Raw genomic sequence first — 27,782 nt, 5'->3', positions numbered from 1 at the left:
AAACATCAACATGATGACATTAAAATGAGTTCATCAAGTATATAAAGTTCACATATGACTTCATGGATGTGCTCATCTTAATAATATATAGAGTTTTCTATTACATATAATATATGCACGGTTTCTGTTGATTGTAGGTCATTAACGGTTAAATATAGGCACAAAAGGGCGAAGTTGGCCATATGAACTGTTAATTATTTAACTGTCTCATCAAATGTAGTCTTCTTTTCCGTATCTGCATGAGTTCATTTCATATGCATTCAAGATGGTTTTTAGAACTCCCCTTTTTTTTCCCTTAACCATCCTCGGGCCTGACCACCCTGGTAAAATTGAGATCAGCGCAGGATACCCATTTTGTATTCACAGATCAGCAGCCATTCAATTTGAAGGGTTAATGCACGACACATTTTTCCTTGAATTTTTGCTTTATGTGAGGATATATTCCTCCTAGGTTTTTCCCGTTATGTCAACTAATGATATTCCGGAACATTTCCATAATCCAGTGAACCTTGTCAATATTCTAATCTCAAGTTTCAAAGGCGACTGCACAAGCACATCCTTGCTATTTGAACGGCTTTCCCAACCTGAGTTCACTTTGTATGAAAAGGAAAGTAAATTGTAATAGCACTTTTCTGTCTTCTTTTTATTTTAGGTCTCTTTGCAGTTTGCTTATGAGAACGATCCTAACTACTTCCAACATATGTGTGGTGGATCCCTTATTTCTGGAAAATGGGTTATGACTGCAGCACATTGCATTGTTGAGTAAGTCAGTTACATTAAGATGAGCATTGTATCTTCGTTTTGTGCCAATATTCAGCATGAGATTATGCCCAACTGGTCCTATCTTGGAAGTATTATTTAGAGAAAGTAATGCAGATGATTAATGAAGGTAGGATAGCAGATGTTGTCTGCATTGACTTCAGAAAAGCTTTTTGCAACATCCTTCATGGTAGACTGGTCCGGAGATTAAGTGATATGAGACCCACAATGAGCTGGGAGACTGGGAAATTGGACACAACATTGCCTTGGTCATAAAAGAAAGAGGTTAGTGATAGAAGGTTGTTAATCTGGCTAGGTATCTGTGACAAGTGCTGTTCAGCTACGATGAGTGCTAGGACCACTGCTGTTTGTAATGTACTATATGTTAATGACGGAAGAAAATACAGATAGTCTGATTCAGAAAATTGGTAGAATTCTAGACTGCAGAAAGGTTGTCAAAGTATACAGCAGCATATGGATTAGTTGTAAACTTGGGCACAGGCATGGCAGATGTAATTTAATCTGAACAAATCCATTTTTTAACTTTAGGAGGTCAAATGCAAGAAGTAGGTATATGGCAGAACTCTGGAAGCCCGCCGCTGGCTGGGATCAACAATGGATATTGTGTCCTAGCTCGCTACATGATCTGTAAACCAATACACCAAGCAAGGGCAGTACAATATGGAGAACAAGCTGTTGCTCATGTAGCAAGCTCCCCCTCTTCGTGCAGGCAACGTATACAAACGAAGGCAGGCACTAATACAAGCAACACACACAAAATGCTGGTGGAAAGCAGCAGGCCAGGCAGCATCTATAGGAAGAAGTACAGTCGATGTTTCCGGCCGAGACCCTTCGTCAGGACTAACTGAAAGAAGAGATAGTAAGAGATTTGGAAGTGAGAGGGGGAGGGGGAAATCCAAAATGATAGGAGAAGACAGGACGGGGAGGGATGAAGCTAAGAGCTGAAAAGTTGATTGGCAAAAGGGATACAGAGCTGGAGAAGGGAGAGGATCATGGAATGGGAGGCCTAGGGAGAAAGAAAGGGGGAGAGGAGCACCAGAGGGAGATGGAGAGCAGGCAAGGAGTGATTGTGAAAGGGACAGAGAGAGAAAAAAAAGAGGAAAAAAGGGAGGTAATAATAAATAAATAGATAGATAGATAGATAAGGGATGGGGTAAGAAGGGGAGGAGGAGCGTTAACGGAAGTTAGATAAGTCAACGTTCATGCTATCAGGTTGGAGGCTACCCAGACAGAATATAAGGTGTTGTTCTTCCAATCTGAGTGTGGCTTCACCTTGACAGTAGAGGAGGCCATGGATAGACATATCAGAATGGGAATGAGACGTGGAATTAAAATGTGTGGCCACTGGGAGACCCTGCTTTCTCTAGCAGACAGAGTGTAGGTGTTCAGTGAAACGGTCTCCCAGTCTGCGTCAGGGGAGGAAGTATAAGGGCAGGTGTAGCACTTGTTCCTCTTACAAGGATAAGTGCCGGGAGGGAGATCGGTGGGAAGGGATGGGGGGGGGGCGAATAGACAAGGGAGTCGCGTAGGGAGCGATCCCTGCGGAAAGCAGAAGGAGGAGGTGAGGGGAAGATGGGCTTAGTAGTGGGATCCTGTTGGAGGTGGCGGAATCCCTCACCACCATTCAGGGCCCCAGACAGTCCTTCCAGGTGAGGCGACACTTTGCCTGTGAGTCGGCTGGTGTGGTATACTCTGTCTGGTGCTCCCGATGTGGCTTTCTATATATTGGTGAGACCCGACACAGTCTGGGAGACCGTTTCGCTGAACACCTATGCTCTGTTCTCTGTTCTCTGTTCTGTTCTGTGGTGACAAAGCTTTGCAATTTCAAATTTAGATTATAACCACTGTACTATAACTTATTAGACCTATGCAGGAATTAATGGTTTAACAAATAATAGGCAAAATCAGTTTAGTTTTTCTACTTCCTACAGTCATACGATATAACAAAATTAGAATTATTACTTGATCATAATAATTAGTTTCCATCCATGAATCTGCAACAGATACAGATGTCAAGTAAGAAAAACTTAGTGGTGAAGAGTTGTGGGTGCACACTTACTTGTTGCAACCATGTGTTTTTGTTTAAAGGAATAAGCTTATTTAGTATATATTGAACTGTGTATTAATCACTGGCCTAGGATCCAGTTGCATAACTCATTCAGTGAACTATTTTTAACTTTGAATGCACTCCTTTCTAAACACTGGCCGCATCCCTTGGATCGCACAAAGAATGGTGCAATAAACTATCTGCTGGAGGATCTCAATAGATCAAGCAGCGTCTGCAGTGGGAAAGGACTTGTTGATGTTATGGTTGGAACCCTAAATCAGTATTCATATGATCAGAATGATGGAGGGAATGAGAAGCATCTAGAGTGTAGGGGAATTAGGATGGAGTTGAGGTATGAGGAGATCAGTGGTGCAAGAGCAGCCAGAAAGAAAGGGTCTACCAGGACAGTCCAGTTTATGGGTTTTGGATAACAGATAGCAGCAGGAAATGCAGGGCTGGGGCACACTCAGGATGGAGGCAGTGAGGGGAGATCTCCCGATTTGATGACGTTTAGTGCAGGAGGCAGTGGTCTGGTGTTCATCGGTGACATCATGGGCCCAGGGAGCAATGAGAAAGTACCTGAGAGCTGTCGTCTGAAAGGTAGAGGTCAATTTGCCAGTCGTCAGCTGTGCCATCCTTGTCTGTGGATTTTACGACATGGTTGTGATTGGTGCAATTGGTTGGGATCTCTTCAGAGAGGGGCATGTTAGAGTGGGTGAGTGGAATAGCAAAATGGAGGTGATGGGTGTCACAACAGCAAATAGAGATGGAAAGATCAAGAGAGGGCTCAAGGCTGGACGTAGTACCCAAGAGGAAGGGAAATGTTGGAGACATGAGAAGGAGATGACGACTCTTTACCAAAGGAATTGGCACAAAGGTGACGGAAGAAAGGCATGACATCTTGATGAGCCCAAATCGTGTTGAGAAATACTGCAGAGGTACAAGCCTAAGGCCTCTATTGAAGACTGAAAAGTCAGAATCGGAGAGGGAGAGGCTGGTGGCCGGGGTGGGGGGTGGTGGAGGGTGTGGATGGTGAAGATCCAGCAGGGGTTGAAGCTGAGGGGGATGGGATCAGAAGAAGGAGAAAAGAGAAATTCAAGGTGGGTACCAGAGGAATATGAAAGGAGTAAACTGAGTGGAGGAGGAGACAGGGGAACAAGTGATCTACATTACCTAGAGCACCTAATTAAAATTTAGGGATAATCTGATATTTGTCACAGAGATGTATTTGCAGTTGTTTCTTTTAAGACCCTGTATTTTTGTCAAACAGTGTAACATTTGACAATATATGTCATTTTTTAGCTGTAAATTCCTTTAAATTCTAAATTCCCATCTTTGGATAATCAATTGCAGTTTCACTACAGGAAGCTTCCACTTCGATGGGGGATTCTCACTTGCTGATGCCTTAGCCCTCCTGGCTGCCAAATGAGTCTCTATCCAAAGAAAAGATGCAGGTTGCTGGGACAGCATAGAAGGTCTGGAAAATGCCCTCTCTACTTGTTCCGCTTGAAAGTGAGAATCTCCCATGCATATTTTTGTACTTAATTATGGATTGTTATTTCCTATTTCCTATGTGATGTTATCCTAACCAATATTTATTCTTCAATCTATATTGCTAAAGCAGATTAAATCTGGCTAGTTTTTCCCTTGTACCATGAAAGCCAGTTCTATGCAGACTGGTGACATGGTAGTGTAGTGGTTAGCGCAATCTCTTTTCAGCACCAGCTGATAGGATTTGGGTTAGTGGATTGTCTACATGCTATGCTGGTATTGGAAATGTGGTGACGCTTACAGGCTGTCCAGAACAATCTTCCCTGATTTCATTTGCATGTTTCAATGCAGATGTGAGAAATAAAGCTGAACTTTAACTGCATTCTCCACTTTACAACATCACATAGGAAATAGAAAATAACAATCCACAATTAAAAGCAGCATTGCAGAAAAAGCATAGCATTGCAGAACTCCTTAATAACTGGTAAGATGCTTTAAGGTTTCCTGTGATTGTGAAAGGTGTTATATTGAAGGAAATCTTTTCTGCTTTCCCTTCAGCATCCCAGGAAGATTTGCTGTTGTTCTCGGAGAGCACGATCTGGAACACAAAGGCAACGAATATTTGAGACATGTTCAATTAATCATCACTCATGAGAAATGGAACCCAATGTATCTCGACAGAGGGTAATTTAGAATTTTAAGACCAAGAACTTTCAACTATTGAGATCTCTTCCATAGCTGTATAGTTGGTATCTTTACCTGCTTAATATCTTTCAGCTCACTTTAAGAATAACCAATTATGCACAAAGTTTGTGAAAGATACAAGCTGTAGCAAATACACAAGAAACTCTTAAAATTTGTTTACATGCCTCAGGGATAAAGATACAGATTGTCGGGATAATTTTCACAACCAATGGCCCCCCTTTTGCTATATGAAATTATGCTTCTCGATGTTCTTCTATGATTTTTCTAGGTTTTTCTGTTGAAATTGTTAGCCCTCGTCACTAATTTGGGGTATCAAGTGGAAATACCTTGAAGTATAATTTCAACAACTTTCCTTTAATGTTTGTGGGATTTTCCACTGTTAGTTTCAGGGAAGTGCAATATGCTCTCCCATAAATAAATAAGTACATTATAGTACTATGCACAATGGAAATTCAAGATCCAAGATTGTTTATTCTCATTCCTCTGTCCAGAAGTGTGAAGGAGAATGAAATGATTGTTACTTGGGATTACAAATTCGTAACCTCAATTTTCAACTAGAGCTCAGTACGTAGATACATTGCTTCTTGTATGGCAGAAACCATGAGTTCAGATCTCACCATGACACTTTGAGGCATGTCTGCTTTCAATATGTGGATGCAGCTGTCACATCACTTTACCCTTGGGAAGAAAATCCACTGTACACCATCCTAGAGTGCTCAGTCTTACAGTATTCCAAACATTCTGAAATAATTTAGCACTATCAATTTCACAAGACCTTTGAACATTGACTAAGCCATTTAGCTCATGATGTTTTGCTGATCTTGATGCCAATCTATACTAAGTGTCCTCATTATGGATATTATCCATATCCCTCGATTCCCTTTATATTCATGTATCTCCCTTAAACCCCAGCAAACTGCCCAATTCTACTACTAACCCTAGTAACCTATTCCAAGGACCTATCACTTTGCATAAAAACCTGCCCCTCACATCACCTTTAAACTTCCCTCTTCTAACCTTAAAAACATGTCATCTGATGTTTAACATTTCTACCCTGGGGAAGAGTTCTGACTATCTACCCTATTTATAGCTCTTGTAACTTTAAAAACCTTTTTAGCCCCTGATACTCCAAGGAGAATAGCCTGAGTTTATCCAAGCGTCATATAGTTCATACCACTAATCCAGACAGCATCCTGGTAAACCTCTTCTGCACTCTCACCACATCCTTCTTATAATGAGCTGACAAGAACTGTGTGTATAATTCAAGTGCGATCTGACTAAAGTTTTACAGACCTGCAGTATGACTTCCCTACTCTTATTCTCAGCCACCCACCAGCGAAGGCAAGCATGCCACACATTCTTTACTACCTTATCCACTTGCGTAGCTCCTTTCAGTGAACTATGGACCTGGACCCACAAGATCTCTCTGTACCACTATGCTATTAACCAATCCATTATTAATTTTATATTTTCTCTTTCATTTGACCTTCCAAAGTGCAGCACCTATCACTTGCTTGGATTCAATTCCATCTCCTACTTCTTGGCCCATGTATGTAACTGATCTATATCCTACTATCTTCTTTGATAATCCTTTACACTGTCCACATTTCCTCCAATCTTGATGACTTCCACAAACATTCTAATCCACCCATCTACATTTTCACTCATGTCACTGATATATATCACAAACAGCAGAGAACCAGCAATAAAAACACAAAATGCTGGCAGAACTCAGCAGGCCAGACAGCATCTATGGGAGGAGGTAGTGACAACGTTTCGGGCCGAAACATTTCATCAGGAGTCAGCAATGTTCCTTTTGTGATTGGTTTTTATATTATCGACTTTTCATTTTAAGTTTAATTGTTATTTAACCACACATGCATACTGATGGATATAGTCAAATGAGACAGCATTATTCCAGGATCAAGGTGCAAAACACAGTAGCAACAGTCACGCACAGCACAATGCCCATATAGCACGTATAAAATAGAAATACAGCCACTGAATAGAAGAGATCAAAGTCAAGGTATCCAGTGCCGCCAAACTCTGCAGTCGACCACAATAGAGCTTGTCTACTGCCGAGTGATACTGATTGTGATGGGGGGGGGGGGGGGGAGGAGGCAATGCCAACTTCAGCCTGGACGCCACGCCACACCATCCTCAACGCTTCTCCCTGGTACTGTAACCAGGCAACACCACAGCTCGAGACCTAGTCCTTGATCATACAAGATAGCAAACACATATAGGATATCAGTAAAATGAAATCACACAAAATATATATGTATATAGACCAGACCCCGAGTCCTTTGTTTTGCCAAGGGAACACGGGGGTGGGGCAGCACCAATTCCACTCTTCTACCTTTGATTCTTTGCTCGCAATAGGCCCTAGGTTCTTTCATTTTTCTGGTATTTATTTAGAGATGATCCAGGAAAGACTGACCAAAATGACTGCAAGGATGAGGGAGTTGCAGTTTGGGAATAGAGTAGAGATGCTGGAGTTGTTCTGGCTGGAACATCGGATGGCAATATTTATACAAGGAAAGGCATAGATTAGGTTGATACCTACCATGGGGATAAGTGCCAGAGAAGTTAACGATCCTTAAAACCAATCATTTTCTGTGGCTTGATGACCGAGATTTCAGAGTGGGGATCGGTACGTGGACGCAAGCAGTTTGTAGGGGGGAGAACATGACTAAATGTTTTTATTTTATTCAGATAAAGGTTGTTACTTGGACTCCATTGCCTGGAGTAGTGTGGAGACAGATTCAATTGTAGCAGTTAAAAGGGAGTGAATAGTATCTGAAAACAAAGAGTTTGTAGGGCTATAGGAAAAGGCTGAGCTGCTGTTAGCAGAGCCAGTGTAGCCACACAGGCAGATTGGTTACTTCCTTCACTGTAACCATTCCATGATTTTGTGAAAAAAATAATTATTATACATTCAAAGTACTTCATTGTCTGTTAAACACTTTGGATAGTTTAATATCAGAAAAGGCACAATGTAAATAAAAGTTATACCGGTTTCAGTATTTATCTACTGTAAATTTTCTGTAGAAAGCAACAAAGTAATGCTCAGCCATGAAAACGATGGCAGACGTTACTTCCCCTCCCTTATCACATGGAGGTTAAAGAAAGAAGGTTAGTTAGTGCGATGGAGCCAGCACACAAGGTTTCCTCAACTGGAGAGTATCAGCTATAAGGAGAGATTGGGCAGAATTGTATTGTTTTCTCTGGAGCGTCGGAAGCTAAGGGGGTGAACATATAGGTCAAATTATGAGAGATATAGATAGGGTAGGTAGTCAGCGTCCTTTTACAAGAGTGGAAGTGTCCGATAGCAGAGGCCACAGCTTTAGGGTGAGAGTGAGATACAACATGGATCCAGAACCTCTGGCCCAACTCATCCATGCCAACCATCACACCCATCTGAGCTAGTTGCATATACAGTACCTCTATACCTTTCCGTTCCATGAACCTGTCCAAGTATCTTTTAAATGTGTTTATTGTATCAACTACTTCTCTGGCAACTCATTCAATATTTCTTCTCTGCATGAAGAAATTGCTATTCAAGTCCTGTTTAAATCTTTCCACCTCAATCCTATGCCCTCTATCCTTTGATTCCCTTTCCCGGGAAAAAGATTCCATGCATTCATCCTACCCATGCTCCACATGATTACATATACTTTTCAAAGCTCTCCTTTTCATCTCCTACATGCTAAGGAATAAAGTGCTAGCCTGCCCAACCTTTCCTTATAACTTGAGCTCTCAGGTCTTGGCAACATTGTAGTACTGGTTTGGTGATACGTTAATTCAGGGGCAAATGGGAATTGTTTATCAATGTAAGGCATATAGGAATTGCTCTTTACCTCAACTCTCTGACTTTTAGATATGACATTGCCCTACTCCGTCTGGCGGAGCCTGCGTATGCAACATCTGATGTAATGCTAGCTCGCTTACCAGCTGAAGGAGAAATCCTTCCTGATGGGTACCAGTGTTACATCACAGGATGGGGATTAACTGAACGTAAGTACAAAACAACGTACTTGTATAAATCATTTGTACAAATAATTATGAGAAAGTGGATATCACTGCCACAGATATCTAAGGAAAGCGATGGAGAGGGTGCAGAGGAGATTTACCAGGATGTTGCCTGGTTTGGAGAACAAGTCATATGAAGCAAGGTTAGCAGAGCTGGAACTTTTCTCTTGGGAGCGTAGAAGAATGAGAGGGGACTTGATAGAGGTCTACAAGATTATGAGAGGCATAGATAGGGTGGATAGTCAGTACCTGTTTCCCAGGGCACTGATACCAAACACCAGAGGGCATATGTACAAAATAAAGGGAGAGAAGTTTAGGGGAGACATCAGGGGTAAGTTTTTTACACAGAGGGTTGTGAGTGCCTGGAATGACTTGCCAGGGATGGTGGTGGTGGATGCTAAAACATTAGTGGCATTTAAGAGCCTCTTGGACAAGCACATGGATGAAAGAAAAATGGGGTAGTGTGGATTTAGTACTTTTTTTTTAAGGATTATATGGGTCGGCACAACATGGAGGGCTGAAAGGCCTGTACTGTGCTGCAGTGTTCTATGGTTCTATGGTTAAAGAAAGGAAATTAGATGAACATCAAAGACAGGATGGAAACCAGTATGGTAAGTGAAGTAGGCATTTTGCTGGAATTTATCACAGCTTTATTCAAGATGGCTAAGCATACAGGGTATCATTTCCAGTCCAAGTAATCACAATAAAAATGTTCATCTTATTCAGAGTGGAAGGCTTGAGATCTTTTTTAAGTGAGCAAATGATGTATTTGGTAATTGCCATGCTTAACCGATAATGTGTGAACACAGTTCTCTTCTTGATGGTGATTGCCATAACCTGAACGTGACAAGAAGTGCTCAAGCAGATATAACTGTCCAATAGTCTTGATAGTGTAGCACTTGTAGGTGTTTTACCCACCTTCTGTTACTGAGGGAGGGAAATGTGCTAGCTGGAATGAAGTAGCAGGTTTAAGAACAGAAAATGCAGGACCAGGAGTAGGTCTCCTGTTTGCTCCATCATTCAGTAAAATCATTCCTCATCTTTTCCTTCCTTCTTCCCAACATTCTCATTCATTCCCTTAATAACAAAAACCTCTAGACTCCATCTTGAATATATTTAGTGACTGAGCCTCCACAGCCCTCTTGGGTTGAGAATTCAGAGAATCCACTACCTCGTGTGAAAAAAAGATTCTTATCTCTGTCCTGGATTGTTAACTGCTTTCTGTGAACAGTAACCCCTGCTGCTAGTGGAAAATACCGGGTCTGATCTAAGTTGCTTCAACGAGATCACCTCTTAAACTCAGAGTATATACTATAGTCTGCCTCATCACTTCTCATATCGCATACCAATAGACAATTCATTGGCAGAATGAGGGTAACACATTTCTTGAAATCATCCTGGAGATCCAGATAAAGGAGCTCCAGAGGAAAACAGGTACTCTGTCCATAAAGTGCTACAGGCGAGGTGAAGACGTCTTACCTGACTGCCCACTCCTGAATCAGCAGTTGACATACCATTGCTGATCCTGTTCCTTTCTTTCAAAAAGACTTCCAGATGCAAGTGAGTAGTGAAATGACAGAGGTTTCCTCAAATCCTCTGCAAGGACATATTTATACACCATCAACTTCCTGTTGGTAGAAGAAAATAGTCTACAACTTCTTAAATGTTCATTAATTTTCATCAAACCTTTCTCAAAGGAAAGCATTTCCATCCCAGACTTCAAGTCTACAGTAAGGTGGATTTTTTGTGACATGCAAGGTAAACTGCATTTCAGTTTAAACTTTTTTTGGTGAAATGATGAGGTCATTTACTGCCTAAAGTATTCAGGAAAATTGTACCTTTTATCAATGGTAAAGCTGAAGGTAAATTGCAGCATGGACATTTCACCAGTAGGTGTCATTATATCCTATTTTACTTCTTGAAAAGATTTCCCTTGCTTTTGTTAATAACTTAAACAACCATGACAAAAAGTTAGATGTTCCAAAAGTTGGTCACATTGTTTACAATGAAGAGAAAAGCTCTCAAAGTTCAAAGTAAATTTATTATCAAAGTACATAATGGTCACCATATACAATCCTGAGATTCATTTTCTTGCTGGCACTCACAGTACATACAAAAAACATAACAGAAACAATGAAAGACTACAACCAACAGGGTGGTCAAATAACCAATGTGCAAAAGACATCAACATTGCAAATACAAAAATAAAAAGTAGAAATAATAATAATAATAATAATAAATAAGCAATATATATCGAGAACATGAGATAAGAGTCCTTGAAAGTGAGTCCATAGGTTGTGGGAACAGTTCAGTAGTGGGGTGAGTGAAATTGAGTGAAGTTATCCTCATGGGTTTAAGAACCTGGGTGAATAACAGGAGGTGGAAGGGGATAGGCAGCCTGTGCAGGGTACCCCTATGGCCATTTACCTTAACAAGTATACCACTTTGGATCCTGTTGGGGGAATTGATCTAGCAGATGAAAGCCACCTTGATGAAGTCTCTGGCACTGAGTCTGGCTCTGGCTCAGAAGGGAAAGTGGGAGAGGGATCGAGCTGGAGATTTAGGGGATTTGTTGGTTAGGGGAAAAGAAAAGAGCATGATGGCAGCTGTGAGAAGGGAGCAGGGACTGGATGGGGGGGGGGGGCAGAGGGTCTTTGATGACAGATGCTACATTCCTGCAACAGTGCTCCACATAATTTTTCACAATGGTAGTGAGGGCTTTCTCCATGATGGACTAGGTCATATCCACCACTTTTCATAGGCTTTCTGTTCAAGGGCATTAACGTTTCCGTACCAGGCCTTGATGCAACCAGTCAATAAACTCCACACCATACATCTATAGAAGTTTGACAAATTTTTAGATGACATGCCACATGTTCAAAAATTCTAAGACGGTAGAAGTGCAGCTGTGCTTTTTCCATAATGACACTTCCATGCTGAACCCAGGACAATTCCTCTGAAATGACAACCCTGAGGGATTTAAAGTTGCTGACCCTCTCCACCTCTGATCCCTGATGACTACAGGCTCATACAGGCTCTTCCCTCCTCAAATTAGTGATCCGTTCCTTGGTTTTGCTGTCATTAAGTATGAGGTTGTTGTTGTGGCACCACTCAGCCAGATTTTCAATTTCCCTCCTGTATTCTGATACATCACCACCTGTGATTTGGTCGACATCAATGGTGACGTCAGCAAACTTAAATGTGGCATTGGAGCTGTGCTTAGCCTCACAATCATAAGTATGAAGTGAGTAGAGCAGGGAGCTAAGTGTATATACTTGTGGTGTATTTGCACTGATCATGGAGGAGATGTTGTTGCCATCTGAACTAACTGGGATCTGCAAGTGAGGAAATCGAGGATCCAGTTGCATAAGGAGGTATAGAGGCCAAAGTGTTGTAGCTTATTGACTAGTTTCGAGGGGATGGTGGTATAGACCTATATAGTTTGGCCAATTGGGCAGGAAGCTGGCACATTAAATTTATTGCAGTAAAGTATAAGAGAATAAATTTAAGGAAGTACACCAAAGTAAAGAAGTGCATTGGGAATGGAAGGATATTCTGTGATATAGATGAACGAAGTTATTTCTTCAGCAGTTTGAACGGGGCACAACTGAGCAAGCACGTGGAGGTTGGCCAGTGAGAACAGCGGGAAGAGTTTAAAAAGAGGACAGCTTTATGCAGCGGGGTTCAGAGGAGTGGGTGTTGGAGTAGAGGGAGACAGAGTAGGAAGGCTCTGGCGATAAGGGGTCGAAGTGAAGTAGGTTATCTGTTTAGAATACAGACAGAAAGTATGTGTGTGAGGCTGGTATTCTGTGCTCAGTGTCAGACTCCCGGCCACCCGGACGGCCACATCTGCACCAGGTGCGTCGAGCTTCAGCTCCTTAGACTGTGTTAGGGAACGGGAGTTGCAGCTCGATGACCTTCGTCTGGTCAGGGAGAGTGAGGAGGTGATAGAAAGGAGTTACAGGCAGGTAGCTACTCTTGGGCCTCAGGAGACAGATAAGTGGGTAACAGTCAGGAGAGGGAAGGACAAGGAGCAGATACTAGAGAGTACCCCTGTGGTGTCCCCCTTAACAATAAGTACTCCCGTTTGAGTACTGTTGGGGAAGATGGCCTACCTGCAGAGTCTGGCCCTTTGGCTCAGAAGGGTAGGGAAAGGAAGAGGATGGCAGCAGTAATAGGAGACTCTACAGTTAGGGGGTCAGACAGGCAATTCTTGGATGCAGGAAAGAAATGAGGATGGTAGTTTGCCTCCCAGTTACCAGGGTCCGGGATGTTTATGATCACATGCACGATATCTTAAAGTGGGAAGGAGAACAGCCAGAAGTCATGGTATATATTGGTACTAACGACATAGGCAGGAAAAAGGAGGAGATCCTGAAGACAGACTACAGGGAGTTAGGAAGGAAGTTGAGAAGCAGGACCTCAAAGTTAGTAATCTCGTGATTACTGCCTGTGCCACGTGACAATGAGTACAGTATAGAAATAGAATGAGGTGGAGGATAAATGCATGGCTGAGGGATTGGAACGGGGGTGGGGATTCAGATTTCTGGATCATTGGGACCTCTTCTGGGGTAGGTGTGACCTATACAAAAAGGAAGGTTTGCACTTGAATCCCAAGGGGACCAATATCCTGGCAGGGAGGATTGCTAAGGATACTGGGAAGAGTTTAAACTAGATTTGCTGGGGGGGTGGGAACCAGACTGAAGTGACAGAAGAAAGGGAGGTTGGCTCACAAATAGAGAACGCTTGTAGAGAGTGTGAGAGGGAGGATAAGCAGGTGATAGAAAAGGTATGCGCTCAGGCTGATGGTTTGAGATGTGTCTATTTTAATGTGAAGAGTATTATAAACAAAGCGGATCAGCTTAGAGCATGGATCAGTACTTGGAGGTATGATGTTGTGGTCATTACAGAGACTTTGATGGCTCAGGGGCAGGAATGGCTACTTCAAGTGCCAGGCTTTAGGTATTTCAGAAAAGACAGGGAGGGAGGCAAAAGAGGTGGGGGCGTGGCACTGTTGATCAGAGATAGTGTCACAGCTGCAGAAAAGGAGGAAGTCATGGAGGGGTTGCCCACGGACTCTCCGTAGGTGGAAATTAGGAATAGGAGGGGGTCAATAACTCTACTGGGTGGTTTTTACAGACCACCCAATAGTAACAGGGACATCGAGGAGCAGATAGGGAGACAGACTCTGGAAAGGAATAATAATAAAAGGGTTGTTGTGGTGGGAGATTTAATTTCACAAATATTGACTGGCATCTCCCTAGAGCGAGGGGTTTAGATGGGGTGGAGTTTGTTAGGTGTGTTCAGGAAGGTTTCTTGACACAATGTGTAGATAAGCCTACAAGCGGAGTGCTGTGCTTGATCTGGTATTGGGAAATGAACCTGGTCAGGTGTCAGGTCTCTCAATGGGAGAGTCTTTTGGAGATAATGATCACAATTCTATCTCCTTCACCATAGCATTGGAGAAGGAAAGGAACAGACAAGTTAGGGAAATGTTTAGTTAGAGTAAGAGGAAATATGATGCTCTCAGGCAGGAACTTGGAAATTGGAAACAGATGTTCTCAGGGGAACGTAAGGAAGTCATGTGGCATATGTTCAGGGGATATTAGGGTGGCATTCTGCATAGGTATGTTCCAATGAGAGGGAAAGGATGGTAGGGTACAGGAACTGTGGTGTACAAATCCTGTTGTAAATCTAGTCAAGAAGAAAAGAAGAGCTTACGAAAAGTTCAAAGAACTAGGTAATGATGGAGATCTAGAAGATTATAAGGCTAGCAGGAAGGAGCTTAAGAATGAAATTAGGAGAGCAAGAAGGGGCCATGAGAAGGCCTTGGCAGACAGGATTAAGGAAAACCCCAAGGCATTCTACAAGTACATGAAGAGCAAGAGGATAAGGCGTGAGAGAATAGGACTAATCAAGCGTGACAGTGGAAAAATGTGTATGGAACTGGAGGAGATAGCAGAGGTACTTAATGAATACTTTGCATCAGTATTCACTATGGAAAAGGATATTGGCAATTGTAGGGATGACTTTCAGCCGACTGAAAAGATTGAGCATGTAGATATTAAAGAAGAGGCTGTGCTGGAGCTTTTGGAAAGCCTCAAGTTGGATAAGTCACCTGGACTGGACGGGATGTACCCCAGGCGACTGTGGGAAGCAAGGGAGAAGATTGCTGAGCCTCTGGCAATGATCTTTGCATCATCAATGAGGACGGGAGATGTTCCAGAGAATTGGACGGTTGCAGATGTTGTTCCCTTATTCAAGAAAGGGAGTTGGGATACCCCAGGAAATTATAGATCAGTGAGTCTTACTTCAGTGGTTGGTAACTTGATGGAGAAGATCCTGAGAGGCAGGATTTATGAACATTTGGAGAGGCATAACATGATTAGGAATAGTCAGCATGGCTTTGTCAAAGACAGGTTGTGCCTTACAAGCCTGATTGAATTTTTTGAGGATGTGAGTAAACACATTGATGAAGGAAGAGCAGTAGATGTAGTGTATATGGATTTCAGCAAAGCATTTGATAAGGTACCCCATGCAAGGCTTATTGAGAAAGTAAGGAGGCATGGGATCCAAGGGGACATTGGTTTGTGAATCCAGAACTGGCTTGCCCACAGAAAGCAAAGAGTGGTTGTAGATGGGTCATATTCTGCATGGAGGTCGGTGACCAGTGGTGTGCCTCAGGGATCTGCTCTGGGACCCCTAATCTTTGTGATTTTTATAAATGACCTGGATGAGAAAGTGGAGGGATTGGTTAGTAAATTTGCTGATGACACAAAGGTTGGGGGTGTTGTGGACAGTGTGGAGGGCTGTCAGAGGTTACAGCGGGACATTGATAGGATGCAAAACTGGGCTGAGAAGTGACAGATGGGGTTCAACCCAGTTAAGCATGAGGAGATTCACTTTAGTAGGCCAAATATGATGGTGGAATATAACATTAATGGTAAGACTCGTGGCAGTGTGATCAGAGGGATCCTGGGGTCCGAGTCCATAGGACACTCAAAGCTGCTACGCAGGTTGACACTGTGGTTAAGAAGGCATATGGTGCACAGGCATTCATCAATTGTGGGATTGAGTTTAGGAGCCGAGAGGTAATGTTGCAGCTATATAGGACCCTGGTCAGACCCCACTCGGAGTACTGTTCTCAATTCTGGTTGCCTCACTACAGGAAGGATGTGGAAACCATAGAAAGGGTACAGAGGAGATTTACAAGATGTTGCCTGGATTGAGGAGCATGACTTATGAGAATAGGTTGAGTGAACTCGGCCTTTTCTCCTTGGAGTGACAGAAGATGAGAGGTGACCTGATAGAGGTTTAGAAGATAATGAGAGGCATTGATCATGTGGATAGTCAGATAGCTGAAATCCCGGGCTGAAATGGCTAGCATGAGAGAGCATAGTTTTAAGGTGCTTGGAAGCAGGTACAGAGGAGATGTCAGGGGTAAGTTTTTTACGCAGAGAGTGCTGAGTGCAGGGAATGGGCTGCCGGCGGCAATGATGGAGGCAGAAATGATAGAGTCTTTTAAGAGACTCCTGGATGGGTACATGAAGCTCAGAAAAATAGAGGGCTATGTGTAAGCCTAGGTAGTTCGAAGGTAAGGACATGTTCGGCATAGCTTTGTGGGCTGAAGTGCCTGTATTGTGCTGTAGGTTTTCTATGTTTCTATGAAGAGATCTTGGAGATCCTTAGAGGTGTCAAGTCAGGTCAATAAGGAAGTTAAAAGGGCATAGGATGACTTTCTTATATTAGCCAAGAACAGCAGACAGCTCATGCCAGAACTGTGAGTTATACTAGCTAGGTGTCAGCTTAGGAATTACGTGTTTGCACCAGAAAGGATTCATAGGAGATTTACAAGGATGTTGCAAAGTCTGGAAAATTTAGCTACCAGAGAAGCTGGGGATGTTTTTTTTCGAACAAGGAAGGCTGATGGGAAATTGAATTGAGATTAAATTATGAAGAGGCTAGATAGACTAAATAGGAAGGATTTGTGTCCATTTGCAGAGGGGTTACAAATTATGGGACAATGTAGCTCATCAGCTACTCGAGTTTGAAAATCACTGTTTTAAAAAGCAGTAGAGACAGAAGCTCTCAGCAAATTGGTTCTTAAAGAGCCGTAACTTGCAGAGCTTCAACCTACTGCTATTAGGAGGGATTAGACTAGGTAGCTATTTTTCAACCTGTGTAGCCAAAGTAGATTGAATTGTCTCCTAGCGCAACGCATTGTATTTGCTCTGATTTACTGCTTAAGGTGTTTGCCTGAAATTATCTGGAGTACAGCATAATGGCATACATGTTATAGTGCGAAACAAAGAAAATAATGCCATTATACACCAGTAAGCTGCAAGACGAAGTCTGGCAAAAGCATTGCAATTCAAAGTACATTAAAATGTAATTTAATAACACTTATTTGCTCTCTCAATCTTTCAGCTTTTGGTGCTCGTGCTCCCATGCTACAAGAAGCTTTGCTCCAAGTGGTGGGCTATGCTACATGCTCATCACCAAACTGGTGGTCAAGCATCGTCAACCAAGACATGATCTGTGCAGGGGGTGATGGGATGACAGCTGGTTGTCAGGTAATGAACTCCAGTTTTATCATGTAAAAATGCAGTCTTTGCAACTACTCCGCATGAATATCTCAGGGCTTGTGGCCCATGCTGTAAGATCAGCACGGGTTTATACTTTAACTTGATAGCACACGTTTCACTTGCCAAAACATCTGTTCAGTTAGTAATTAATTTGATTTGGATTGAATTGCCTGATGCCTCAGCAGGTTAACCTAGGAAGGCAATTGATAAACCAAAAGCAGCAGATGCTATAAATCTGAAACAAAACCAAAACATGTTAGAAATGTTCAACAAGTCAGACAGCATCCGTGGAGAGTGAATCAGAATTAAGATTTCAGGTCAGAGACCTTTTATCAATGAAAGATTGTCAACCTAAAAGAATAGCTTTTGTTTACTTCTCCATAGACTCTGCCTATCCTTGAGTATTTCTAGTATTTTCTGTTTTTATCCTTAGAAGGAAATATATTGCAAATGTTTTGGTTTTGTTTCAGATTTATGGTATCTGTACTAATATTTTTTTTCCACTGAATGACTTACCAACGACATCCTAAAGGGAGGAAAATGTTACTTGAAGACTGAGGGACTGGGTTTTCAAAGATGACTGAGTAAAAATATCATAGGTAGTGGCAGATAGAAAATAATCCAGGTTGCATATCCACAGAATACTAAGAAATGTAATAGATCAACTTGTTCCCCTATGTCCTGTCCAATACGTATTCCTCATCCAACATCTGATTATGAATCTCACGGCAATTTGGTGAAAATTACTGTAAACTGATTGGCTGCTGCATTTTCTCTGCTACAGCAGCAATTGCATCACAGAAGCAACTAACCAAATCTAAAGCACTCCTAAGCATGAATAGTTGTCTAAAAACTCAATTTCTTTATCAATTCTCTATCTTCTTCCATACTTTAAACAAAGTAGAAACTGTGCAAACTGTGCATTTGCTTCACCAAGAAGCAGTGCATGATGTATGTGAAAGATATGGTGTATAATGACCATGAAGATTTGATGTACTGCATTGTAGCATTTTTTTCCATCTACACAAGCACTACAGAAAGCCAAGGAATCCTATTGAAAGACAATGCAAAAGCTGACTGGATATATAACTGCAGAGGGGCACACTCTCCAGACTAAACCCACAGTTAAAACATAGAACATAGAATAGTACAGCACATTACAGGCCCTTCGGCCCACAATGTTGTGCTGACCCTCAAACCCTGCCTCCCATATAACCCCCCCACCCTTAAATTGATGGAATAAATTACAGGAGAATAATAACAAAGCAGCTCCTTATAAGGTTATGGTTTATTAAAATTCAGAACATAAAGTAATATGATACTTTAAATGTGTTTGACAGTTAGCCTATGTTCAAACAATTTTACTTCTAAACTTGGAGATTTCATTAGGTCTTTTTTCAGACCTACCAGTAAAATCCATGCTAAGGTCAGATATAAAATATCAGATGAACTATCAGCTGTAAACAAAAACAAGTGACTCATTCAATTATGAACTCGTCATAGTTTTTAGAAGAATAAAAGCAAAATTTGAATTCAAACAGTATGCTACACAACCACCACTGAAGTATTTATCATATTGGAAATGCTCTAAATGATCAATGATCTGTATACAGCAAGCTTCAATATGTGTTATAACAAAGACCAGGTAATCAGGTTAGTGATGTTCACCGTGGAGAAAGCTATTGCCCATGATATCATAAATAACTTCCTTGCCTTTAGTTGAAAAGTGCCGGATGATTTCCTATGTCTATCTTCATGGTTTGGTTTTTAACATTTCTACCAAAGGACTCCTCTGGCAGTGCCAAAATCTAAATTAGTTCACTAGTATAGTGTAGCATCCAGTTTGCAATCTATACTATATGAATTTAGATGTCAAGTCACAATGGCAGGAATTAGTACCACACATTTTTGACAAGGAGGCTAGCCTGCAACAAAATACATTAAAATTTTGTTATTCCTGAGCCCATATTACCCATTTTATGGAGAAACAACGTTAAAAATATGCTGGGCAGCTCCAATTGATTTCTTTTATATTGAAAAAAATGGCTCAGTAAATGTGTCATTTTTACTTCCAAATTGAGGTATTGTTTAACAGAGGACGTTGAAAATGTATGATTAAGGATAAAATCAGAATATGTGCAGGGAAAAAAACTAAATTAAGTCCATACCTGCATTAATTGTAACATAAGAGACTGCTTGTCTGGAGCTTTGGTTGTATTATGTTTTGGAAATAAAAATTGTAGAGTCCAGTGCTGAATCACCCTGCTTCATAAACCTGACCAGTTATAGCCCACGGCAAATCAGCAAGCCCAGATGAGTCATTGTCCAAGTTGGTCACAGACTTCATTGCTGATGCAATATTCATGTAAAGTGTTGCTAGGAGAAGTTAGATTGTATGGTTAAAAGCATTATCTTTCATTGAGTTCTCACAATCAATTAGGTTTGTGGTGTGCTGTTTGCAATGTACTTTAAAGGGAAATTCCCTGCCATCTAGAGTACTAACTCCATACTATCCAAGCCCATTCCACGGGACAAGTAACCCAATCACTGCCAAGCATCAGTTACCTAACTGAACCTCCTTCAAACATTGATCACGTCATCCAGCCAATCATCCCCCAAACAGCAACAAATCATCTGCTGGAAGAACAGATGGGCTGAGCAGCATAAGTTGTGGGGGTTGAAGGAAATGCTTTCCCTGCATTAGTGTTGTGTGCAGAGAACTGTCTTTCCTGTGCACAAGACTGATTCAGTAGACAGCAATGGGCCTTAGGTGCTCCTGAATTTCAAGTAGAAAACTACATTGATGGATCAACACAGCTCTGCAGGCAGAAGAAATCCTGGACTACTGCCACTTAAATTTTAGCAATATTAAAATGGATGAATAACCTGTCATATTTTTATTGCAATTTTCTCTCACGCTATTGTCTACTCTTTGTTTGACAGGGAGATTCTGGTGGCCCTTTGAATTGTATGGATGACACTGGAGCCTGGATTGTTCATGGTATTGTAAGCTTTGGGCCATCTTCCTGTTTACTAGAAAGGCATCCGACTGTTTTCACCCGTGTATCAGCTTTTACTAATTGGATTTTCAAGGTAAGCCTTCTTGATCTAAAGCTTTATCCAATATACAATATAAAGCTGGGTATATGAAATAGAAACAAAATTGCTGGAAATACTCAGCAAGTCAGGTGGCATCTGCAGGAAGACTGAATCAATGTTTCAGAGTGATAATTAGGATCAAGAAAAGTTAAAAATGAACAGAAAATATTTTGCAGATGCTGGAAATCTTGAAGAACTCAGCAAGTCCAGCAGCATCTGTGGAGGGGAATAAATGATTGACCTTTCAGGCCAAGGCCTTTCATCAGTTTTCAAGAAAGGGGTGCTGAGGGGTGTCAGGCCAAAACATTGACTGTTTATGTTCCTCTGTAGATGCTGCCTGACTTACTGAGTTCCTCCAGCATTTTATGTTTGTTGGAAACAAAACAGAAAGGCAGGAGACTAGAAGTGACTGAATGGCACATGTGGTGGTGATGTTGACTAAAAGAGTAGCAACGGTGTGTCTGGACAATGCAGAAGAAGAGGGATAAAAACAAAGAACTGAATGCTGTAATTGTTAGCACAAAGACTAGGATGGCTGATCACTTGAAATTGTTAAAGCCAGTGTTGAGTTCAGAAAACTAGTATCTCAGCTCAGAAGCAGAGGTGCAACTTCTTGGGCTTACTCTGAACTTATCTAGAATAGTGTGTGAGTACAAAGACAGATGCCAGACTGCGAATGTGTTTTAGAATTAAAGTGATAGGGCAAATAAAAGCTCTGGGTCACCCTTGCAGATTGAATAGATACTCAATTTGCATTCAATTATTTTCAGATTGATTATTTTAATCAGAACTGACCAGTTCTCCTCTCAAGTTATACATCATCTGTAATGCTAACTAATTTTTTCTCTCTCACAGATACTTCTTAATCTGCTCAACATTCTCCTTTCAGTTTTAAGATTCCGCAATAACTCTGTTATTTGTTTTCACTCTCCCTCGAATTCTCCTCATTAATTTATTAACAAGAAGGCTTCATCTACACTGGGGTTACCAGGGCAACCCTGGCAGCACACTATCAAAACTCTGCTTCACACAGCAACTTGTGGAAAAAGGGCACACAGTATTCTGATCAGACTTGGAAAAAATTCCAAGTAACACAGACTTTTATTTCCCTTTCTCATTCTGATAGGTGTTTTTACTCCAGTTCACCCCACCCTGAGATGATATACTCTCACACTTGGCATTAAGCAGTACAATTACTGCTCCCAGCTGCATCATTGCATCATTGTCAACAACTTGCAATTGAATAATTCCCTACTCAAATTAGGTCTTGCTATGAAAATTGATGCTTAGAGAAATTCAGATTCAGATTCAGTTTAGCTTATTGTTATATACACCAGGGTGCAATGAAATTCCTTGCTTGTGCGAAGCTGGCAGAGTAAACAATATATGCAGTAATCATAAATAGAGCAACATGTGCTAAACAATGGAATGGTGAAAAATATGGTCGTGCAACTGGATATAGTGCAAGAAGAAGTGGTTATAATTGGAGAGGTAGAATTAAGAGTTCGGGAACGTGACTGCACCATTGGGAGGAGAATGTGAAAGATTACCAGCAAGGGGCTACTTCAAGATGTGGGACCTTTGGGACCATTCTGGTTGTAATGACAGGATAGGCCACTTTTGCAGTCACGCAGCAGCCATTAACAGAATAGACAACTTCAGTCTGAAGATTGCCACCAGCTATTTACGGTCCATGACCAGGTGCAAATGCTTGCTAACAACATACTTCTGAAATTGAATCCACCCCAAAAAAATACATTTCAGACAATTCCTAATTAGTTTTTTATGTAGAGCAATACAGGGAAAAGCTGTGTTTTGCATGTTATCTGGGTAGATCATGCCATATATGATTACATCCAGGTAGTAAAAAGAATACGATGCAGAATATATTGTTGCAATTACTGAGGAAATTGAATGTCAGTAGACAAACAAAGTGCAAAGGGCATGGCAATTTAGATCGAGAGACTGGGAGTTCATCTTTTTTCTCTTCTTCTTCTTCTTAAACCACTGTGGTGAAGGTTCTCCCACAGTGTTGTTGGGAGGGGGGTTCCTGGTCTTACATAAAGAGGTGATGAAGGAAAGGTGACATATTTCAATGATATTGTATTAATTTTTGTGTGCACTTGCACGTGCAATGAAAAGCTTACTAGCAGCAAAATGACAGGCACACAGCATCGTATAAGCAGCATAAAGCTTAAATTAAACATAAATTGGGGCGGCATAGTAACACTGTGGTTATTACAGCACCAGTGATCAGGGTTCAATTTCACCGCTGTCTGTCGGAGTTTGTATGTGACCGCGTGGACTTCCTCCGGGTTCTCCGGTTTTCTCCCACATTCCAAACACGTGCTGGTTAGTAGGCTAATTGGTCACATGGGTGTAATTGGATTTTGCATGCTTGTTGGACTGGAAGGGTCTATTACCATATTGTATCTCTAAATAAAAGAAACATAAATTATACACAGTTTTTTTAAACAAGAAAGCACAATCAGAAGGGAAAAACTCCATTTTAGTGCAAAGAGGACTATTTTAGTATTCAGAGAGTCACTAAACTACAGTGATTGGGGTTTTGCCAGTTTGTTTAAGAACCAAATGGTTGAAGGCAGGTAGCTGTTCTTGAACTTGGTGGCGTGGGACTTCAGTCTTTTGGACCTCTGCCCGATGGGAGCAGCCAGAAAATTGTATGATTTGGATCTTTGATGATAGTTGTTGCCTTCCTGTATACTAACAGGGTGGGGAGGATGTGCCTGTGATGTATTGGGTTGAGTCCACTGCCCTCTGCAGCTTCTTACATACTTGCACATTCAATTTAAAGTAGCAGACCATATTCCAGTTTTGCCTAATTTGTCTCACCTAAGGCAATTGCCAGCTCAGGGCCTGATTCCTCAACATGGCAGCCACTCAATAGCTGTAGACAGTGATGGTTCCTGTAACAGACTGCACATCACATCACTGTATTACACTTCACTGTTTTTAACAATTTGTGGAATTGAGGCAAAGTATACTTTTCAATTCAGCGAAAATTCCAGGTAATGTAGCACTTCTAGGAAGAAACATTCGTCAGCCCTTTGGCATTCAAATATGCTTTCTATCTTCTTTTGGACAGGTCTTCAACTATTCTTGTTGAAGCTCATACAGGCAACTTCTGGACATTTAAATCCCCAGATGTTGTATTTCAGATAGACGTGGTAATTCAGTAACCTACCAAGTATTTTCCTCAGAAACTTTAATGTCCTTGTTCAGACTGAGTGGATGTTGTCCTGGTGACATAAAGATCTTAGTATACTTATGTTGTATAAACATTTTGCAGTACTTTGTCCATTATGGATCGAAGGAATTTTGGGGCTGACTTAATCTGGTGTGGTAATGTGATCTAAGTTTACATCCTGCCTTGTGCACATTCATGAACATGTAGATCAATGTCTTGAATCTACATTAAGTTGTACATCAGCATGAGAGAGAAGTCCCTCGTTAAAATTTCTAAAATCTGATAATTCTGCAAATAAATCTTATGAAGTAGGTGGCAGACACTGCTCCTCCTCGATAGTGCTGATCTGTGTGACTTCCTTTATAAACATTCATTTATGTCTGTTTTAGAATCAGCACTAATGGGATAGCCCAATTACTTTGGTGCACCATCATGAATGGCTCATTTTTTCCATATTCCAGAGCTCCTTCCTCACAAATGATGTAAGGGTATAAATTGTGACAGACATCAAATAGGCCACACCCATCTCAACTGGTGCTGTCTAAGAGAAGATTTTCATATTGTGCCAAGAGCTTCTGCAGACCCACCGGATAATAATGCAATACAATGGATTACCATGCAGCTAATAGATTGTGTCTTTTGTGGATTATGTAAAAGCATCACAGACATTTCCCATCAATATTATCCTTCCCATATAATTGACCATATCACTTAAAGCTTTCTCATTGTGTCCTTGTTTTATGGCTGATCTGCCTCAGGCCACAACTCCTCTTCTGCACCAAATAGCCTTCAATTCCCTGATCTTTCCGAAATGTACCTACTTCCTAAAATCCTCCAGTGATATGACCTCTGGACATACAATTCTGAAAATTCTTCACCACTTAGAATAGTAATTTCTCTTCACATCTGATGCACCATCAATAACTCACACTGAGACGTAAGGCGAGATATCGGCTTTTATTGACTGGAAGAAGGAACCAGGAGTGAGTGTCTATCATACAATGTCCTGGAGACTGAGGCCGAGCGTCAGGCCTCAGATCTCCTTTATACAGGGGCCTGTGGGAGGAGCCACAGGAGCAGTCAGCAAGGGGGCGTGTCCAGACAGGCACATAGTTCACCACAACATCAGCTTTAAATTATATCTCCCTTATCACTATGACCTCTCATTGGAATCTCTTCCACTAACAAAAATATCCAAGATTGACACTTGCTTCAGCAAGAACCTTGCAGGATGACTACTTGTCTTAGAGTTTATCAGTAGTGACTACCATTTTGATTATTTATTTATTTATTTACTTCCGAGATACGGCACATTAACAGACCCCTCATGTCCAATGAGCCTGCACCACCCCAATTATCACCCATATGACCAATTAAACTACAAAACAATATGCCTTTGGAATCTGGGAGGAGACTCACATGGTTACGGGGAGAACATACAAGCTCCTTACAGAGAGATGCAGAATAGAACTCCGGTCACTGGTGCTGCAGTAACATCACACTAACTGCTATGCTACCAGGTCTGAATACACCAGTGCTTTCTAGGAATGAACTGCATGCTTGCAGACCCCAGACTCACATTTGTCCTGATAAAGGGTCTCAGCCCAAAAGGTCCACTGTGTACTCTTTTCCATAGATGCTGCCTGGCCCGCTGAGTTCCTCCGGCATTTTGTGGGTGTTGCTCACATTTGTAGTGGTCTTTCCCCTCTTTAAGGCACAGCATTTCCCTACAACGTCACTTAGGTTGCTCATGTTTTACAATGGTATGGACATTGAAAAGGCAAGGGCATTTCTAATCTCTATGATGTGATTGTTGCTGTGTTATGTACCCCGTAACTGGGTCACTTACCAGCAAAGATAGAGAGGTCCATTGAAGTCTGATGGTACTAATTTTAACAGTATTTATTGATAAAAAAGAAGAAAATAATATCAATGCAAACATACAGATAATATACGTCATCAATACTAAATCTAAAAGTGCGGGTATAATAATAATCAATAAGAAATAGCTCTATCGTTGTCTAGGGGATAATGTATTGTCTGATGGAAATATAAAAGTCCCTTTAGTTCATTCAAGCTGCAGCGTTTTGGTTGGAGAGAAAGACGGGTTAAAACTTGCCCAGTCCTTTTATGATGTCAATCCTTCGAGAGTCGTTGGGAGTTGATTTCCCCGTTGTTAGCTAAAAACCGTTCTTCCATGGTAAAGGCACACCGATTCCGGGGCAAATGGAACCGGACACACGTGGCCTTCCCACCGGCTTTTGCTATTACAGGATCGCTATTACGGGTTTCTTCTGGTGCGTCTGAGGGGCTGTTCCCACAGACCCTCTTTTATCCTGACTCACAGCGTTGCAGATGTCAATCAGGTTGGGATGATGCAATCCCTCCACCAACCAGCCCACTTTGCCTGAGGGCTTCCACGAAGCACAGTATTTTAATACACAATTCCGTCTCCAAGAGACAATGGCCGTTTCCCGTAGCTTTATATTGCCGACGGGGTCAAGACATTCTAAACATCTTTCTCTCATTTCCTGGGTCTCCTGAACTGACTCAATAGTGATCTTGCGATTCTCACAAAGGAGGGGGCTACCCCACACCCTTCGGCCCCTCAGAGCTGTGGTACATTCATAACAGCTGTCACACACACTAACCTATCCAGTCAATTTTCAATCCAGTGGCAATGTTCCACAGTCCTGATAGTGATTGGCTTGTATAGAGCAGACACGAGAGGATGTTTCAAATAGTGGGGGAGTCTAGAATTAGAAGGAACAGCCTCAGAATAGAAGGACCTCCTTTAGTACAGAACTAAGGATGAATTTATGTAGCCAGAGGTTGGTGAATCTGTGTAATTCATTGCCACAGATGGCTGTGCATTGGGTATATTCAAAGCAGAGGTTGATAGGTTCTTGATTAGTAAAGGTTTCATATGCTTTGGGGAGAAGGCAAGAGAATGGGGTTGAGTGGGAAAGTAAGTCAGCCATTATCGAATGGCAGACTTGATGAGCCAAATGGCCTAATTCTGTTCCTATGTCTTATGGTCTTATCTCAACTTTTATTCTCCTTTGAGTTTCTTTTCATGATATACTGTATGAGATTGCTTGGCACTATCTAGAAGAAATTGCCTTCATGGGCAATATTTATTCCTCAATAAGCATCACTGAAGTTTATTTACACATTGTTGATTATGACAATTTGCAGTGCATAAATTTGCTGCCAAATTTTCCTGTAATATACTCCAGAATAATGAATAAGTTAAGAAAGAGATAAGAATTTAACTCCAGGCAACATGGAGCCAAAATTGGGAAGGGTGGTGAATACAAGATTGAATGTGTTATACTTGAATGCATACAGTATATGAAACATGGTAGGTGAGCTTAAAGCACAGCTAGAAATTGGCAGATATAACATTGTGGGCATCATAGAGTCGTGGATGAAAGAAAATCTCAGCTAAGAACAAAACATCCAAGGATACACTTCCTATTGAAAAGACCTGCAGGTGGGCAGAAGGAGTATGGTGGTAAAAAAATGCAATCATATCCTTAAAAAGAAGTGACATAGGATCAGAAGATGTAGAATCCTTGTGGGCAGAGTTAAAAAACTGCAAGGGTAAAAATACCCTGATTTAGCAAGAGTTGAAATATTTGGTTCAAATTGTGACAGCAAAAGCCTCAAGTCCCCACATGTGACAATGTCCAGGCAGTTTTTGTTTTTTGTGAGTATGGGGTTCACTGCACTGAAGCCTCTTTCAACAAGGTTAGGGGATGGAAATGCAATGAAGAGCAGTTTGGCTCTTCTCCAAAGACCAGGAAACTTCATATGACACTGTAGCCACAAA

General features: G+C 41.5%; 1 protein-coding gene across 1 annotated transcript in view; it reads left to right on the top strand.

Moving 5' to 3' along the window:
- LOC132403756 (chymotrypsin-like elastase family member 2A) overlaps positions 1-27,782 on the top strand; it is a 49,919-nt gene that overhangs the window by 20,616 nt on the left and 1,521 nt on the right. Inside the window, exons 3-7 of the mRNA XM_059987455.1 lie at positions 653-762; positions 4,877-5,002; positions 8,904-9,040; positions 17,483-17,628; positions 20,584-20,733. Of these exons, the coding sequence (XP_059843438.1) occupies positions 653-762; positions 4,877-5,002; positions 8,904-9,040; positions 17,483-17,628; positions 20,584-20,733 (669 nt within the window). The remainder of the gene's footprint in view (positions 1-652; positions 763-4,876; positions 5,003-8,903; positions 9,041-17,482; positions 17,629-20,583; positions 20,734-27,782) is intronic.

Source organism: Hypanus sabinus, chromosome 1, assembly GCF_030144855.1.
Source record: "Hypanus sabinus isolate sHypSab1 chromosome 1, sHypSab1.hap1, whole genome shotgun sequence".
In the NCBI taxonomy this organism is placed as follows: domain Eukaryota; kingdom Metazoa; phylum Chordata; class Chondrichthyes; order Myliobatiformes; family Dasyatidae; genus Hypanus; species Hypanus sabinus.
Note: the sequence above shows the minus strand (reverse complement) of the source record. Positions and strands in the feature narration are given on the sequence as shown.